Source organism: Staurois parvus, unplaced genomic scaffold, assembly GCF_062004578.1.
Source record: "Staurois parvus isolate SC_StPar_1 unplaced genomic scaffold, SC_StPar_1.0 ptg000975l, whole genome shotgun sequence".
NCBI lineage: Eukaryota > Metazoa > Chordata > Amphibia > Anura > Ranidae > Staurois > Staurois parvus.
In genome coordinates, this window is record NW_028318771.1 from 98,651 (window position 1) to 116,488 (window position 17,838).

General features: G+C 41.3%; 1 protein-coding gene across 1 annotated transcript in view; it reads right to left on the reverse strand.

Annotated features, from left to right (window-relative positions):
• Positions 1 to 400: 400 nt before the first annotated feature.
• The window catches only part of FSCN1 (fascin actin-bundling protein 1), an 80,005-nt gene continuing 62,567 nt past the window's right edge, over positions 401 to 17,838 (reverse strand). The window contains exon 5 of the mRNA XM_089657198.1: positions 401 to 2,621. Within this exon, the coding sequence (XP_089513324.1) occupies positions 2,419 to 2,621 (203 nt within the window). The 3' untranslated portion in view covers positions 401 to 2,418. The remainder of the gene's footprint in view (positions 2,622 to 17,838) is intronic.

The window sequence follows — 17,838 nt, forward strand, 5'->3', positions numbered from 1 at the left end:
AATAAAAACGCATCATAGTGTATTATCCTTTGGTGTTGGAGGGGAGCACTTATCACATGTCCACTTACTGAAACAAAACATCTCCTCCGTCTTCCAAACCATGCACCTTACTGGAATATAAATATCCAGTAGCATAAATAGATGTGAGAGGACTCCTGTTAATCCACACTGATCCAATCTCCAATTGCAATAAGTAAAGTTCACCTTTATTTTTTACCTTATCTGACTAATCTTGAACAATGCTGCCACTTGGAAGCATAGGGTGTGCTGTCAGAAACCTAAAGTTTGATGGACTGTACAAACTACAGTTGTATAGATTTAAAATTGTACTAAGTATACTGTATGTGCATTACAAAGGAATAAAATAAGGTAGCTCCAGAAATAAGACGAAAAATGCATATAAAGGTTTTTTCCAGTTTTATTTGTCATTTAAGTGGTAAAAGCCATAGTTATCAGCAAGCAGCAGGTTTGTAGACCAGCTAGATGGAAAACAGCACAAGTTCACAAGCAGCAGGCTAAGGAACACTGGAAATATATCCTATTCCATCCTTAAAGACCACATTAAAAAAAAAAAAAAACCTAACAGGAGGACAAACGTCCACTATAAACTTCAGATACCTGAATTTGTCTTGGCGAGATTTGAAATTTACTGTAGATACAACACATTTTATAAAATGCATTAATTACAGCAACTACTAGAAAAACAAGGATGAAAAACAATTAAAGGAAAAAAAACAAAAGGAAAAAAAACAAACAAAAAAACAAATACATAATACTGTTACGGTCATTTTTCCCTTGCTTAGCTTCCAGTATAAAAAAGGCATTCCAAGTAATCCAGAGGAAAAAAAAAAATAGTTCAATGTGCAGACACAGCATAACATTCGGGTAAACTGTATATATATGAGGCTTGATGTTCACTGCTTTTCAAAAAAGTGTTACAAATGGGAAAGTAGAATTTACTTAGTTCACAGGTTGTGGTCTAAAATGTTAAAGAAAAAAAAAAAAAAAAAGGGAAGAAGGTAGCCAGTATACGGAACAGATTGCCCATTACAATAATGCACCGGGACTGAAAGCCTATAAAAAGGAGACTTAAACCTGGGACATCTACACAAGTGAAGGCTGTATATGCAGAAGCAGTAAAGAGACCACAGAAATGCAATTACAGTATGTTATTTCAATTAAGACTGATATCTGTACTGTTACCTCTAACAACAGTTTTTGAAAGATTGCATTTTACAGAACAAAATCTTAGGATTTCACAGAAGCCCAGAAAGATATTCCAACCAGACTAAAATATTCAAACTTTAGCACCATTATATAAAGCATGTCCCAATAGTATGACGCTGCAAAGCCATGCATGGCATGTTGGTACACTGTTGAAATAGACAAATAAATGACTTCTATTGTAACACCATTCAGGTGGAGCTCACTTGTAAAATACACCTCTAACAAGTTTTATTCTAAATTTTGCTAAATTTTAGCAGAAGACACCTTATACTTTGAAATGCTGGTATTAAGATGCTGCTTGATCAATTTTATTCTAATGTGTAGCTGTTACGTACATAGAAGGTTTGGCTTTCAAGACATTACAAATTGGGTTAAAATTATATAAATCCCCGTTTGAGGTAGTTCTCATCTCTCTTGTGTACAGTTGTGTAGGAGCAGGAGATTCACACAGGAAACATCTGTCTAGGATGTAAAATATACACAAAGAAGGATTTATATTAGACAATGCATTCTTAAATTTTTCACTAGACCCTGCACAGACTCTTCAAGGCAGCTCCATGGTGACAATACCGCTTCTCATCCTAGCAGCAGCACACTTCCTTTGAGGTGGATGCGAGAAGCTACAGGGATAAGAATCACCCATCTGCACCAAGCCGTTCACATAGGACAGCTCACCACCAGCACTATGAAGCCTTCCATGTAGGACAGCTCACCACCAAATTGTATTCTTCTGCAGTGCCTTGTGTGCAGTTTGTAAAAAGGAAGCGCCAGTTGTTAGGGTTACAATGTACAGCTCCTCAAGGTTTCATTAAAACGGTATTATAGAAGGTAACCCAGGGTATTATAGAAGGTAACCCAGGCTAAAGTATAATCTGAACTTTGGTGCCAAGATCATGTTCCATAAAAAAGGTTGTAAACGAGGTAGCAGTTTATTCTATTAGGATGTGCTATGAACAATGGTGCATTTACCTCAATTTGTGCCCTATGGAGAGCAAATCGTTATGATCTAATTGCTGACAGGAGTGGGTCCTGTTAATCTATACAAGGTTTATAGGATTAACTGAAATAACAACCTCTCCAGTAAACAAAGCTTTGCGTAATGCCCTGCACAAGCAGAGCGACAAGAACACATTTATTTTTTGTACCCAATCATGAGAGATTCAGCTAACGGAGGCCACAGGTTCCAGGTTTTTAGTATTCCCACAGGGTGGATGAGTCAACGGATTCTGCATTGGCTTTCAAAACTCCAGCATGATCACCCTTCAGGTAGAGGCCATTCACCTTGATTGCTACCTTATTCTGATCACAGAATTCAAAGAAGAAATCAACAGGGGAAGAACTACTGCTGGTAACAGATGTATCACTGCCTACGGTCCAGTATTTCCCTGTGGAGTCTAAAAAAGAAAAATAAACAGTTAGAAACTGTCACGCAAGCACGCGTACCATGCAATATGAATGGAAAGTGGGGAAGGATTAAAAAGTTAGACTGAAAATGCTCTTAAGCCGGTGAAATAGTGGTGATATTAAATGTGTATACACACACAGACACATACACCTTGTGAATTACACACGTCAAACCCAATGCAGCAGACTGGCAACAACCCTGCTTCCTGGTTTAGCTTTTCAGCTTCCAATGTCATCTCTATACCACCAGCATGCTCAAGGATCAATTTGTCACCATGATGTTTGTCTAATGAGAATATCTGTGATGCAAGAGATTACAAAACTGAACCAGAAGTGGTGAAGCACTATTCACACGCTTTGCCATAACAGGAAAATTAGGTACAGCTAAAGATAACAGAAAATCTACTGACAAGTAAAAACTGTTCACATGTTTCAGTATAATATTCTGGAATTCCACTTGTGGTTAATATTGATGATTAAGATTATGATTATTACACAGGATTAATAGAATACCAACAGTTTGCAGCACTTTACAAAGATGGCAGACATTACAGCGATAATACAATTTGGTACAAAAGGAATTTGAGGGCCCTGCTAGTTAGATTGTAAGCTCTAAGAGAGGGATAGCAGTTTCCCATTTCAAGTAGCAGTGTGGGAGACTTACTAAAATGTAGTGCACTCGGAATCTGGTGCAGCTGTGCATGGTAGCTTTTAAATTCAGCTTGTTCAGTTAAACTTTAACAAAATGTAAGCCAGTGAGGAGAGAATTGCAGTAGTCGATGCAGGAGAGGACCAGTGAGTGAGTTAGAATCTGTTTGGTGTCATTGCTTAAGAAGGGGTGCATCTTGGAGATGTTGGAGGTGGAGATGGCAGGCTTTGGGCAGTGACTGAACAATCCATTCGGCACACATCCAGAGTCCAGGATTACACCTTTGGATAGATTAATTTTCAGGAAGTGATGTGAGCAGGCTGATATGTCTGCTAGTAGATTAGTGATGTGTGAGGAGAGTGAGTGAGGTGAGGGGTTGACCCAGGGAGGAGATGTAGATTGAGAATAGGAGGTGTCCAGGAACAGAATCCCAATGGAGCAAAGAGAGAAGAGGAAGTAGAATTGTAAGTAAGTGACACTGAAGGTGCGGTGGGAGAGGTAGGAGGAGAACCAGCAAAGAGTACAGTCGCAAAGACCAAAAGGAGTAGTTTTATTTGGAGACGGAGGGAGTGGTCCAACTTGTCAAAGACAGCAGAGAGGTCCAGGAGTAGGAGTACAGAACAATGTCCACTAGATTTAGCCATTAACAGATAGTTTGAGTTTAAGGAGAGCAGTTTCCGTGGAGTGTTGTGGGCAAAATCCGGACTGAATGGGATCAAGAAGGTGTACCCAAGACTAGGCAACACTAGCTAAAGTGCAAAAAACTGGAACTACTTGATTGAACATAAATACAGGTTTTTACACACCAAAGAAATGGGGGCAGTTCCCACATTTACAATAAAAACAATAACACATTGGGATAAACATCACACACTGATTAGGTAAGAGCTTGATCACATTATCCTGAACAGTGCAAACGTTAAACCAGTACAGCCAACAGTGATATAATTAACAGAATATACCTGGATACTAACATTTATAGGAAATTTTGATCCAGGGAATATCCAATTGCCTCTCGGGGGATCAGGAAGGAATTTTTTCCCCTGCAGGAGCAAACTGGATAAAGCTTTGCTGGGGTTTTTTGCCTTCCTCTGTCTCAGGTGTTTGCTTTCACTTGAAGAATATGTCCATCATAAGACAAAACTCATACAATATGCCAACAGTCTGAAAGTGGAATTCATCTCTTCATAGATTTGAGGGAGATTGCTGATAAATATCTCTGTCCCAAGTGTAGGAGCTTCTCCAACCCAGTCTACAGGAGCGCCCCATATTTCCTCTGACCATTAACCTGTATAATATTACTACAACTTTCCATCCACTCTAGAAGGGAAGCTGTATGGTCTTTACTCAGAGAATTATCCCTAGGCCTCGCTCTCAGCATTCATCACGGGCATTTGTTACAAACAGAGCAGGCATTCCAGAGGGCGAAGGAAAAGGGGAGGCAGGTTTTGGAAAGAGGAATGGAGACTAAGTTCTCTGGGTTGTGGCTGCTGCCAGAGGGAGTGGGGTGATGAGAGCGTTGGGAACAGGTAAATGATTGAGGCCCACGGTTTCGGGATATATCTTCAGCGATTAGGAGAAGCAGAAGGGTGAGGGAGGTAATATGGGAGTGCAATGTATATGAGGAGCCATACCTCAGTGTCCTGGAGGTTTTACAAGTGTGGGGATTCAGAATTAGCAGGAGTTGGGGAGTGCAGTACCAGGGAGAGGACAGAAGCGAGGGTGAAATATATAAGCTGTGGGGTGGAGAAGTGGGTCAAAAGAAAAGAGGAAAAAATTATCACAAGGAGTGGTAGAAAGCGTGGAAGGGGGAGACAAATAGAGAGGGTCACCTGCAGCCTGTATGTTGCTTTTCAGCGCAATTTGCCATGTATGTTCACTTTGTGCATTCGCTGAAGTGCAAAGCTTGAAGTGTATATCACTTGTACATAGTGATCCTTTCCTGAAATTATTCTAAGGGAAAGAACCCCAGCAACATTCCTCCTAGCAAAGTGCTATCCCCATAAAGGTGCTCTAGTTTTATATTGTTATGGGTGGGGTGGTAGGTTGTTAATCATGAGCGAATATAAAGGATGGCTGCCCATCAAAGCAAGATTCTATGCAGAGCTGCACCAGATTTTGCACCATGTAGTTTTAGTAAATTTCCAGTGTCTCTTACCCCTGGAGTCCAGATAACTGGCTTCCTTACCATAATCAATTTCAAGACTAATTGCAGCCTCTTTAAAAAGTATGGACGAGCACAGGGTTGTAGAGTTGAAAAGCCAGTACCAAACAAAGGCTTTTGCCAAAATTATTAGTGTACCATCCCCAAACAAACTTGTACCAAGACAGTAATTGGGAGGAGGAAAGAAGACTTTAGACTGCACACTCATGAGAGAAATATGTTGGACCTTTAGGGTTACTGGATGCACCCTTGAATACTGCATAACAAAAGTTAGAGTAAAAAAAAAAAAAAAAAAAAAAAATCACCAGGGAGGAGCTTAATGAGCAACCCCCCCCCCCCCCCCCCGATTTTCCAGGATCGGAGACTCGGGGATACCCGAGGGGGAAGGGGCATGAACATGACGTCGTGAGCTCCAGGTGCCTGCTAGACATGTGTCCAGCCCTGTAGATAGCTCTAGCCTACCTGAAAGCCTGGGTGGGAGCGGAGAGTCGCGGCGGATCCAAGTCCAGGTGTCCTGGTGGTGGTCCCGGAGGCGGTCGATGTCTGTGGACTATGGTGGTAGCAGCTCTGAGGAAGAGGCATTGCCTCAAAACGCATCAGCCATTTGGAGGTCTATAGTCCCTGACCACACACCTTCCAGGGAGACTGGACTTTGCTGTATTTCTTATGATGTGCCTGACTTTTATTCTTTTGTGAGTATATCACATTTTATACACTAAACCAATTTTTAAAAAGGTAATGCACTAGGCCTGTGCGCCCTCTGTCTTTTTGCATGTCGGTGGAGCCTGGATCTGTGCCCCTGGGAAAGGCAGCGGGTCGGTGAGGCTCGGCCATCCCCCGGAAGCAGGAGGTGGCGGCATCAGAGAAGGGGATGGGGAGAGCGTCCCAGTGACAACTCATGTGACCGCCCACATGTGACCATGAGATTTACCAGGTGACCGCTCATGTGACGGATGGCGGTAATTTTGAAAAGTGACAAGCTATTCCAAAAGTCCAGGAAAGTGGTCTGGTTTCACAGCTGAAGAAGAGGCATTCGTCATAGGACTTGGATAGCAGCCTTGGGAGACCCTGAGATACCCTAGATGTCTAATATACAGGGACCCCTCATTAACTCATCTAATCTCAATGGGTGTCAGGCCCAGTGGCAACGGCTGGGACTGAGTGCACCTCGGGACGTCGAGATCCAGATCTACCGGCACGAAAAGTGGTGCCGAGTTGCCGTGAGCAACAGCGGGACTTTCTATTGTGATAGATCTGATGTTATGGCTGCAGTCTAAATGCACTACTGAGTACTAGAGGATACGGGGGACTTTCCTGGGCTGACGGATAATACAGCAGTTGTGCATGAATAGCAAACTCAGTGGTAAAGTTTAAAGGGATGAAGAGCAGACCGGGAAACAATAGGAGAGAACTAGAAAAGGGGTGGGAGATCACTCAAGAATGTCACTACGGACACAAGAAGCAAACCAGTCAAATGACCCGGATAAATGCGGACAGTATAACAGATCAAAGTGATTTGGAATAGGGAGCTCCATTACAAATGCTGATATGGCGGAAATGTTTGCAAAATTGAGATGTCTGAAAAATGGTGGCAATAAGTAATGATCTGGGCCGAATACTGACACAAGTGGAAGAGGTAGAAGGGAAAATGGAGACACAGGAGCTTTGGATTACTAAACTTGAGAGGCAGGTAGAAGAGATGCAAAGAGAACAGAGAAAGCTTGCATTTAAAATTAGAAGATCAAGAGAATAGAGAAAGAAGAAATAATTTAAGGATTCACGGTTTGCCAGAAGAGTCCCATGGAGAAGATTTGGGATATAAAAAGTACTTAACCCATTGATGGGTAGATCCTCAATAGAGCATTTAAAAATGCATACATTTAAGAGCATACATAGGATAAAGAGACTGCAAGGAGTGCCAACAGACTTGCCCAGAGATTGTCCGATTCCATCACTATGAGGACAGAGAAAAAAAAATATGGAAAAAGCCTTAGAGATCCCTGAAATAATATAATATGGAGAGATAAAGCTGCAAATATTTGCTGACATGGCATCTGAGATGCTAGCTAGGAGAAGATCCCTGAAAAACTGTTGTTGGAGCAGATGAGGGAGAGAAGAAAAAAATGTTATATAACTGGGGGTTCCCAGCCTTCCCAATTGGGTGAAAACATGGGAAAAATCAGCAAGATTGAGATTCCCAGAAGAATTGAGTGACTTTTGTAAAAAAATTAGCTTTACAGGAAATGGACATTGTGGGGTGGTCAGGGTCGGGAAAAGAAACATGGCAGACGGTAAATAAAGGAGAGGGTAAACCGGTGTGGGGTGACCATCTTTTTTTTTTCCCTCTCTTCTTGTGTGGAGACATCAGGGGGGTTAGAAGGGCAGTAGGAATCCTGCAGATGAAAAGAAGGTGAGGGTGGGCTGCCTGGAGGCTGAATGCGCTGCCAAACTCTACATCCCCTAGATGGAGAACCAAGTGGGCATGTGTGTTTAGAGCCCCACCCCAATATAGGAATCAACAGTTGGAAGGTCCCACGACAAATTCAAGGGGGGGGGGGGGGAGGGAGGAGAAGAAAGGAAGAGAGGATAGGTCTGGTAGTAGGAGGGAAGGGAGAGAGTCCATATCTCAAGCGGTCTGTATCTGTCCTCCCGTGATGGGAATATTAGTAGGATAACAGGATAATATAATATTTGAAATGAGTGTGAAAGTTTATGACTTACGTCTTTTTGTTGGGGAGTTTAACCCTTTTACGTTATAAGATACTGAGGGACATCCACCATTACGCCATAGATGTTGTGTTACTTCAAGAGACACAACTCAGGACACAAAATGTTAAGTTATATACAAAAGCACCACGCAGTGTGGTATTATGCCGATTCCCCAGTTAAAATAGCTAAAAGGTGTAGCAATTGGGTTCTCAAAAAAGCTAATTTCATCCTGGAGGAAAGAATGGAGGATCCTGAGGGCCGGTTCCTATTTTTGAGGGGAAAGTTACAAGGAGTTGAATATATACTAGCTAATATTTATGGTCCAAATAAAAATCCGGAGATGTTCTTGAAGGGTGTATTAGGGAAACAAACAATCTGCCACAACCAGGTCACCTTTTTTGAATTCAGACTTAAATGTGTCTGGAACCTCAGATGGATGCATCTTCATATACGTGGAGAGAGAGGAGTAGGAAATCCAAAATTACTGAAGAGATTACTATACAAGTGGCAACTGAGCGATACCTGGAGAGTAAAACACCAGGTGAAAGGGATTATACCTTCTCTCCGGTACATGGTTCCTACTCAAGAATGGATTATATAATGATCGAGCATAGACAACTGGAGGCGTTGGCGAGTTCCAACATAGAAGTTATGTCCATCTCTGATCATGCTCTTGTCACAATGAGACTAAGGGTAGGAAGGAATCAGGACAAAATAAATATGTGGAGACTAAAATTAGAGGCTTTTACAGAATCCAGAAATAGAGAAAAGGCTTAGGCAGGAAATTGAGCAATTTTTTGATTGTGGCCACCGAGACCTCCTCGGTTTCATTGCAATTTGGGAGGCACAAAGCATATATCATGGGTATAGTGATCTCGATAGGTGCAGAAAAAAAAAAAAGAAAGATCGAGGGGAAAAAAAAAAAATAAGAGGGTGATGGAGGAGCTTTATAAATTAGAAAGCTTATGGAACAGGAGTCAAGAAGGATATTAAACAGGGTCTCAAAAGAAAGACATCAGTGGGGGATTAGACCTGGGAAATATTTAATTAGGAAACTTAAGGAAAATAAATCTACATTTTATAGAAAGCAATAATGAGCATTCCCTCAAAACTTTACCAAGGGGGTTGGGGGGGGGAGTTAGCCAGTGGTTTCAATCCCAGGCTCCCCAGTGTTGTCCCACTGAAGAACAGAAGAGCCTGGAAAGACACCAGGAGGGAAAGGACATCCTCCTGCCACATGTGAAAGCTATCCAGCAGCTATTTAGCTGCTCTGATTGCTTTTACTTTCATCACCAGCTAAAAATTTTGATACTGGGTTGATGTCTGCTGCTGCAAGAATCATCCCGATACAACCACTAAAAGTCCAGGAAAACATATGACATCTTACTGGCGGGAAGTTCAAACCAATGCAGTGCAGCGCTAAGTGACCTCAAACAACGAGTATATGTCTTTGAATTTCTTTGTTCTTCAATAAATGTGCCTTATAGCCTCCTAATATTCAATCCTTCAAAATTCAAGATGTGCACTTACCTTAAATAATAAACCCTACATTTAAAGTGTTACTAAACCCACAGCAGTAAAATCAGTCTGTATATGCAGTAAAGCATGCTTGTTATACTCACTGTGGAACCTAAAGGGTTAATCCTCTGCATTGTGTAAAAAGGCTGTTTGATCCTTTCTTCTCTGCCCCTTCTCTTGTTGAAATGACCAGACTGAATCTGTAGTCACATGCTCAGTTTGGTGTGTATTGCTAGGTTTTTTTTTTTCTCAGAAGAGTGCAGGTTACATAGTTAGTTTAGCTGAAAAAAGTAAAAGTCCATCCAGTTCAACCATTAAAAAAAAAAAAAAAAATCCTACACCCACAGTTGATTCAGAGGAAGGCATAAAAACACAGCAAAGCATGAACTAATTTGCTCCTGCAGGGGAAAATAGATCCTTCTTCATCCCCCGAGAGGCAATTGGATATTCCCTGGATCAACTTTACCTATAAAATGTTAGTAATCAGTTATATTCTGTGTATCCAAGAAAGAATCCAGGCCTTTTTTAAAGCAATCCACTGAGCTGGCCAAAACCAATTCTTGAGGGAGTCTATTCCACATTTTCACAGCTCTTACGGTGGAGAAACCTTTCTGTATTTGTAGATTAAATTTCTTTTCCTCCATACATAAAGAGTGCCCCCTTGACCTCAATGTGAATAACTGTACACAGAGTTCACTATGAGGACATCAATGAACCACTGATGTATTTATACATGTTGATCATCTCCCCCCTTAATCTCTTCGCAAGAGAATAAATTCAGTTCCTCTAATCGTTCCTCATAGCGGAGCTCCTCCATGCCTCTTATCAGTTTGGTTGCCCTTCTCTGTACTTTGTCCAGTTCCCCAATTTTTTTCTGTGACTTGTTGCCCAAAAATGAACTGCATATTCTATATGAGGTATTACTAATGATTTGTACAAGGGTAAGATGATATCTCTCTGGAAGAAAATTTTGCTAGCTTTAGAAACCGCAGCTTGGTATTGCACACAATTATTAATTACTTGTCATCCTGAGGATTTACCCCCCTTAATGACCAGGCCTCTTTTTGCCATTTGGCGCTGCACAAGTTCAACTGACAATGGCGCGGTTATGCAGTGCTCTACCCAAACAAAATTTTATGTCTTTTTTCACACAAAATAGAGCTTTATTTTGGTGGTATTTGAACACCTGCGTGCTTTTTATTTTTGGGCGCTATAAAAGAAAAAAGGTTTCGGGAAAAAAAAAAAAAGGATATTTTTGAATTTGTCAAAAAATAACCAAAAAGTTATAGCATCTACAAATTATGGCATAACTAATGGAATTTACACAGCTTTTACTTTCTGACTGCCCAAATTTCTTGGTGCTAAACGACCAGGACATTACAAACACCCCTAAATGACCCCTTTTCAGAAAGTACAAATTTTCCCCACAAGTTTTTGAAGAGGAAAAAAAAAAAAAAAAAAAAAAAAAAGTTTTTGGCATTTAAATTATATATATATTTCTCACACAAACCATGGGTATCTGTGGAATTACACCCCAAAATACATTCATAGTATGGGGATACCACACAGACTTTTTGGGAGCCTAGCCACATACAGGAGCCCGAAATCCAATGACCACTTTGAAAGCTTGAAGGTATGCAACTTCCTCATATCAGTTCCTCACTATCTATCACAGTTTCGGAGTTCCCGAAATGCCAGGATAGCACCAAACCCCCCAAAATGAGCCTTTTGGAAAGTAGACACCCCAAGGAATTTAAAAAGAGGCATGGTGAGTATTTTGCAGACCTAATTTTTTCTCCAAGTTTTGAAATAGAAAACAAACTTTTTTCCCCCCTTTTTTTTCCTCTTTATTTTCCAAAAACTTGTGGCAACAAACGAGATCTGCAAAATACCCACCATGCTTCTTATCAAATTCCTTGGGGTGTCTACTTTCCAAAAAAGGGTCTTGGGGGGTGCTATCCAGGCATTTCAGGGGCTCTGAAACCGATAGGTAGTCAGGAAGTGTAATGAGGAAATAAAGCCCTTCGAAATCCAATAAGCACCTTCAGGCTTTTAGAGTCCTATACTTGGCTAGGCTGCCAAAAAGTCTCACATGAGGTACCCCCGTACTCGGGAGAAGTAGCAGAATGTACTTTGGGGAGTAATTCCACATACACCGATGGCATGTTTGAGCAATAAATCATTTAAGTGACTATTTTGTGTAAAAAAAAAAAAAAATTTTTTTGGTCATTTACAAAAACTTGTGGTAAAAAAAAAAAAAAAAAATTCTATTGATTCAACATGCCTCTCAAATAGTTTGGGGTGTCTACTTTCCAAAAAGGAGTCGTTTTGGGGGGTGGGGGCACAGCATTAGCAGTTTATGCCACACATCATTCACTCTTCTAACCACCTGAAGACCAAGCCTTTTCTGACACTTTATGTGAACAAAAAGTATTTGGTAGGAAATTACTTTGAACCCCCAAACATTTTTTTTTTTAAAGCAGACACCCTAGTGAATAAAATTGAGAGTGCTGCAATTTTTTATGTCACATAGTACTCGCTCAGCGATTTTTTAAACACAAATATTTTTAAGAAAATACACTTTTTACTTTGAATGCACAAAAACACAATATATTGGCCAATTATTTGGTAAAATATAAAAGATGCTGCTATGCTGAGTACATAGATACAAAACATGACATGCTTTAAAACTGTGCATGCCCCGTGCAATGGCGACAAACTGCATACATTTTTAATATCCATAGGCAATGCTTTAAAAGCCTTTACAAGCTACCATTTTAGATTTTACAGAGGAGGTCTAGTGCTAGAATTAGCTCACATGCATGGTGCAACCGCTGTTTACATACCGCCATAGGGTCAACGCTCGTGCAGGAACAGGAAGGTTTTTTTAAGTTAGATTTTTTTTTTTTTACACTGTCCCTTTAATTTTTTTTTTTTAAATCACTTTTATCGCTATCACAGGGAATGCAAATATCACCTATAACTTCAATGTGTATTGTCATATTATTCTTTGAGAATTCTGGGGTCTATGAGACTCTAGATATCTCTTCTGCCCTTACATTATCTAATCTCACCAATATCTGTGTGATCAGATGCTTTCCCAGTTTACAAATGGAGTTTATATCCTGTGAAACTTTAGTGATGAAAAGCTTGTAGCTTCCAATCTCTTAGACTATAGAGATGAATGGCACCATTCCGGTCTGCAATCAGCTCCATGGTCAGCTGGCAGAAACACTGGCTGCATTCTCAGGTTCCCCCGATGGCACGGGACTGCCCGAGAAGACCGTGGGGATTGTTTTCACATGAAAGCCAATGGACATCTGAAAAAAAAAACCCGATACCAGGATGCAGGCATCAACCTGGTATAACCAAAGTCCAGTGATTTACCAGTACGTCGCTGGTCCTTGTTGGGTATATATGCGATGTTCTTTTTTTTGTTTGTATGCAGCCTGTAGGCTGAATGAAAAATAAAAATCTCTGCCAGAAAAAGTGCGGTATGCCCACCATTAGAATATACTGTCCCGCATCCACCCACTTCTAATGGTGGGCACACATTAGGTTGCACGGTGCCACATGTGCCAATTCCAAGACTGTACAAAATGTCTAAATAGTGGCACGCTTGAATAAAAATTGTCCACGTATAAGTGGTACCCATATGGAAAAAGGATGACACCAAGTCTTTAAACTATCTTGCCACTACTCATGTAGTCTGGGCATCCGGGGGGCTCCACGTGACTATCTTTTCCCTCATATATCTGAAACATATATATAGCCTGTTACCCTCTCACAGGTCTTGTATATCTTGACCCCATGTCTGGCACGCTTGCTGGGGATAAATTGTTTGAATGAAATGCGGCCAGAAAAATGAATGAGGGACTCAACGCAGATTTTTTGCTAGGGAGTATAGACATCTGAAAATTTTTGGTTAAGGTGATTTACGAGGAGCCGAATTTTGTGGAGCTGATCAAATTCAGGGTCACCCCAAGGATGACAGTGTATTGTCATTGAATTGCATAAAACACACTCTCATATCTATGCCTGGCTATGGCAGCAGAGAACACGAACATATGATGAATCGGGTCTATGGACCAATACAACCGCAATTTTTTTTTTTTTTTTTTTAAAAGTAATGCCCATGTTGAGGGTTCGGTCCAAAAAAAACAAAAAAAAACACACACCCTTTAAAATCGGAATCCGTAATGGATTTCCATGTGAATGGTCTGGCAAGGTTTAAATTTGGGTTGACGGCGATAAACGGTTGTGCATATAAAATTGCTTTGATCCACAATGAATGCATACAGATCTTCTGTGAAAAACAGGGGAGTAGTTAAATTTGTTTGTTTCCACCTTAATTCCGGGTTGGGCAGTGAATGAGGAAAGTACGTGTGCTGCAGAATTTGTGGGCTGCCAATCGGGATTGGTAAGCACATCCGGAAGGATACTAGGGGCGCTACAGGCCTGTGTGCGAATTCTTGGTAGTTGTGGGACAATACTTGCGCTCGCCACTGCACCAGCTTTTACTGCACTTATGGGGCACGCCACATCACCAAGTGATACTGCAGTGCTGGAATATGAAAGACCAGGATGTACTAGGCTGCTAGTGCTCCCCAGTTCACAAAAAGGTAGAGCGGCACTATTACTGGCACTCTGCTGCACATGAGAGTCATCAAAATTTGCCGCCAAGTGCTAGCAGAGATCAGGCCTGATTCTGTGAACACTGCAGTTGTGTGTGCAATGTATCAAGTGACAGTGACCTACTAACTCTGCACTTGCTGGGGGAGAAGGGGGGTAAGCGTGTGGGCTAAACACAGGTGCTGGTAGGTGCCGGGGTTGATCCGGTCAACGCTGTGTTTTTGGGGACACTATACTAATGTGAATGCTGGTATAGTGCTGATCGGATCAAAGACACTATACCAGCAAATGGAGATTTATTGTGTATGAGCGTGTTCCTGGCAATCAAGGGGTTAAATACAATTTACTGGTGTGCGGACGGGCAATCTGATGCTATCTGGGAGGGGTGAGAACCACGGGAGTGCGAATCACGTATATAAACACGTGATTTTGCACACTCGTGCCGCCCTGTAGCAGTATTTCTGCTATAGAGCGGTCAGGAAGCAGTTAAAGAAGCGGTTTGTGTTATGGCGCTGCGTTACTTAGACAATTGCGCGGTCACACAACGCTGCACCCAAATTAAAATCTTTGTCCTTTCTTCACAGATTGAGCTTTCATTCGGTGGTATTTGATCGCCTGTGTGGTTTTTATTTTTTTTTTTTAGCGCAAAAATCTAATTTAGTTATAAATTTAGGCCAAAATATATTCTGCGACATGTCTTTGCTAAAAAAATCCCAACACATGTAAATTAATTGGTTTACGTGAAAGTTAGGGTTTACAAATAAAAGATAAAATAGTGCAGCACTAATAAAGATAAGTAAAAATGATAAATATTACAAACTGGATAATAAAATGAAAAACAAATCCATACAGATGTCAAAATAGTGCAAATAAGCACGTGGAGTGATTAGTAAATAATACTGTGTATAATAGATCAAAATATCCGCATAAGTAATTATGTAGAAAAAGTCCCACAGCTTCAAACTGGTGCCAGTGCTTAGTATTAATGAGAAATGCGCACTCACCGGACGTGCACTATATTCGTGCATTGTGTAAAATATCCTGGTGTCAATAAGTAGTCATCTGGGCCACAAGATGGAACAGGCTCCCTCTCAGGATGGTTAGGGTCCAGGGACTTTAATGTAGATATTTAGGAGTGTCCAGAGTTCCCCTTTACGGATGGATGGGTGCAGCTCTCTCAGGATAGGCAGGAGGCTCCCTCTCTAGTTACACAGGGTACTGGGCGTCTAAGGAAAATTATACTCCCCGCATGGGGTCAGAACAGAAGGATGCCCATAGTGTAGTATGATTAAATATATATTTATTCTTAAAATATGTAGGATGCATCCAGGAAAATTAAGAGCATGTACAATAAGCAAAAGGACTAACTGTCCCTATGGAGAAATGGCCGCTGGAGCTCCACGATGCTCCGACGGCGTGACGTCACGGCGTGCGTAGGCTCCTTCTTATGCGTTACGTGCCACGCACATCAGAGAAAGAGCCAATTGGATATTTTACACAATGCACGAATATAGTGCACGTCCGCTGAGTGCGCATTTCTCATATTAATACTAGCAAATGGCACCGGTTTGAAGCTGTGGGACTTTCTACATAATTACTTATGCGGATATTTTGATCTATTATACTCAGTATTATTTACTAATCACTCCACATGCTCATTTGCACTATTTTGACATCTATTTGTTTTTCATTTTACTATCCAGTTGGTAATATTTATCATTTTTACTTATCTTTATTAGCGCTGCACTATTTTATCTTTTATGTGAATAAGGATTTCTGTTGGCTGCCTTGAGTGTACAGCTGCTTACAGGAAAAGCGCGCATTTTACCCATTTATAGTGTTTACAAATGGCAGTATAGATACTGGAATTTTGGGGGTTTTTTTTAATACTAATAATGGCGGCGATCGGCGGCTTATAGCGGGACTGCGGCGGGGATTCTGACACTAGGGGGAACCGAGAGTTGGTGTCACTGACATCCTCAGGGACACCAATACAGTGGTCAGTGCTTAAATAAATGAAAGAAAAAAAAAAAAAAAAAAAAAAAAGGCACCGACGTTGTACTAGTGGCACTGGGCAGGAAGGGGTTAATATAGGGGAAAGCAAAGGGTTAACTGTGCGATGGGAGGGGGGAGGGTGTGCTTCACTGTAAGCACACTGCTCTGGATGGCTCTGCTCAGCAATCCAGAGAAGTGTGCCCAAACTGACAGGGAGGAGGGCTGTTGGCAAACAATGCAGCCTTCCTCCCTGTCTGTGATCATTGGTAATTATTGGGCACTGGCGGGTAATTACCAGCCAGGACCCGGGCTTGACACCTGGGGCCGCAACAGACAGCGCGGGTAAGGCGCTCACGCCCTACCTGGAAATGCAGAATCATGTTTATACGTGATCCTGCGCACAGGGGCCATCATGTAGCAGTAAATGTACTTTGGGCAGTCCTAAAGAGGTTAAGCTTGTGATCTACCAAAACTCCCAGATCTATGGGCGATCGCAATGGAAGTGGAAGCGGTTACCTGTCAAATTCAAGTACCCCCTCCCTCCCGCTCCCCAAAAGGTGCCAATCCTTAATGGGGAGCGGGGGACAAAGGGTTAAAGCAGAACTTCCCCTTTTAGGTGGAGCTCCGCTTTAACCACTACTCTCAGAAAACTGGCTAAAAGATCGTATTCAATCCATTTACAAACTGATTTTTCTAAGCCTTTACCTTACATTAGCCGTGTGTGGGGAACTGTGTCAAACGCTTTTTGCAAAATTCAAGTATACCACGTCCACCGCCAACCCTCTGTCCAAGGTTTTGCTTACCTCATAAAAAAAAAAAAAAAAAAAAATCACAATTGTTTGACAACTTCTGTCTTTCATGAATCCATGCTGTCTGTGGCTTAAAATATTTCGTGATCAGCACAGGGCCAATCAGCACTGTCCAGAGATCAGGACTTTGACATCCTCCTAGAGCAGAAAGAAAACTCCTCCAAGCTTTAACCAGTGCTCTGCCGAAGTCACAAGACTGCTCTAACTGCTGATGAGAAAAAAGGTATTTAGTAGTTTATATTTTACTAAAATAATTGCATTTCCATGTTGTGTGTACTGTGGGAGACCAGATATAGTGAATGCAGGGTCCTAGGTTTAGTAACACCAAGTATGGTCACAACGCTTTTCAAGCAATCACTCCTGCTGATCCTTTTAGGATTGGTACCTCAAATGGAAAAATCAAAAACATGCATGTTGGAAATATCTTCATTGGATTCTTTCACGCAAAGTGCATGTGAATATATAAAAAAGGTATATAGCGCCTTATCCTTATGGCAACATACTCCTTAAAATTAATGCTACTCACATTAGCCAATATATCCACCGTTCCTTAAATATGTTGTATGTACTGTGCGTGCCAAAGTACATTTATTGAAGAACAAAGAAATTCAAAGACATTGTATATGTACTGTTTGAGGTCACTTTTTGCTAGTGCTGCACCACATTGGTTTGATTATAACTGGTACACATTTTATGAAAATGTGTTGGGGTGCTTGCAGCTTGGTAATTAA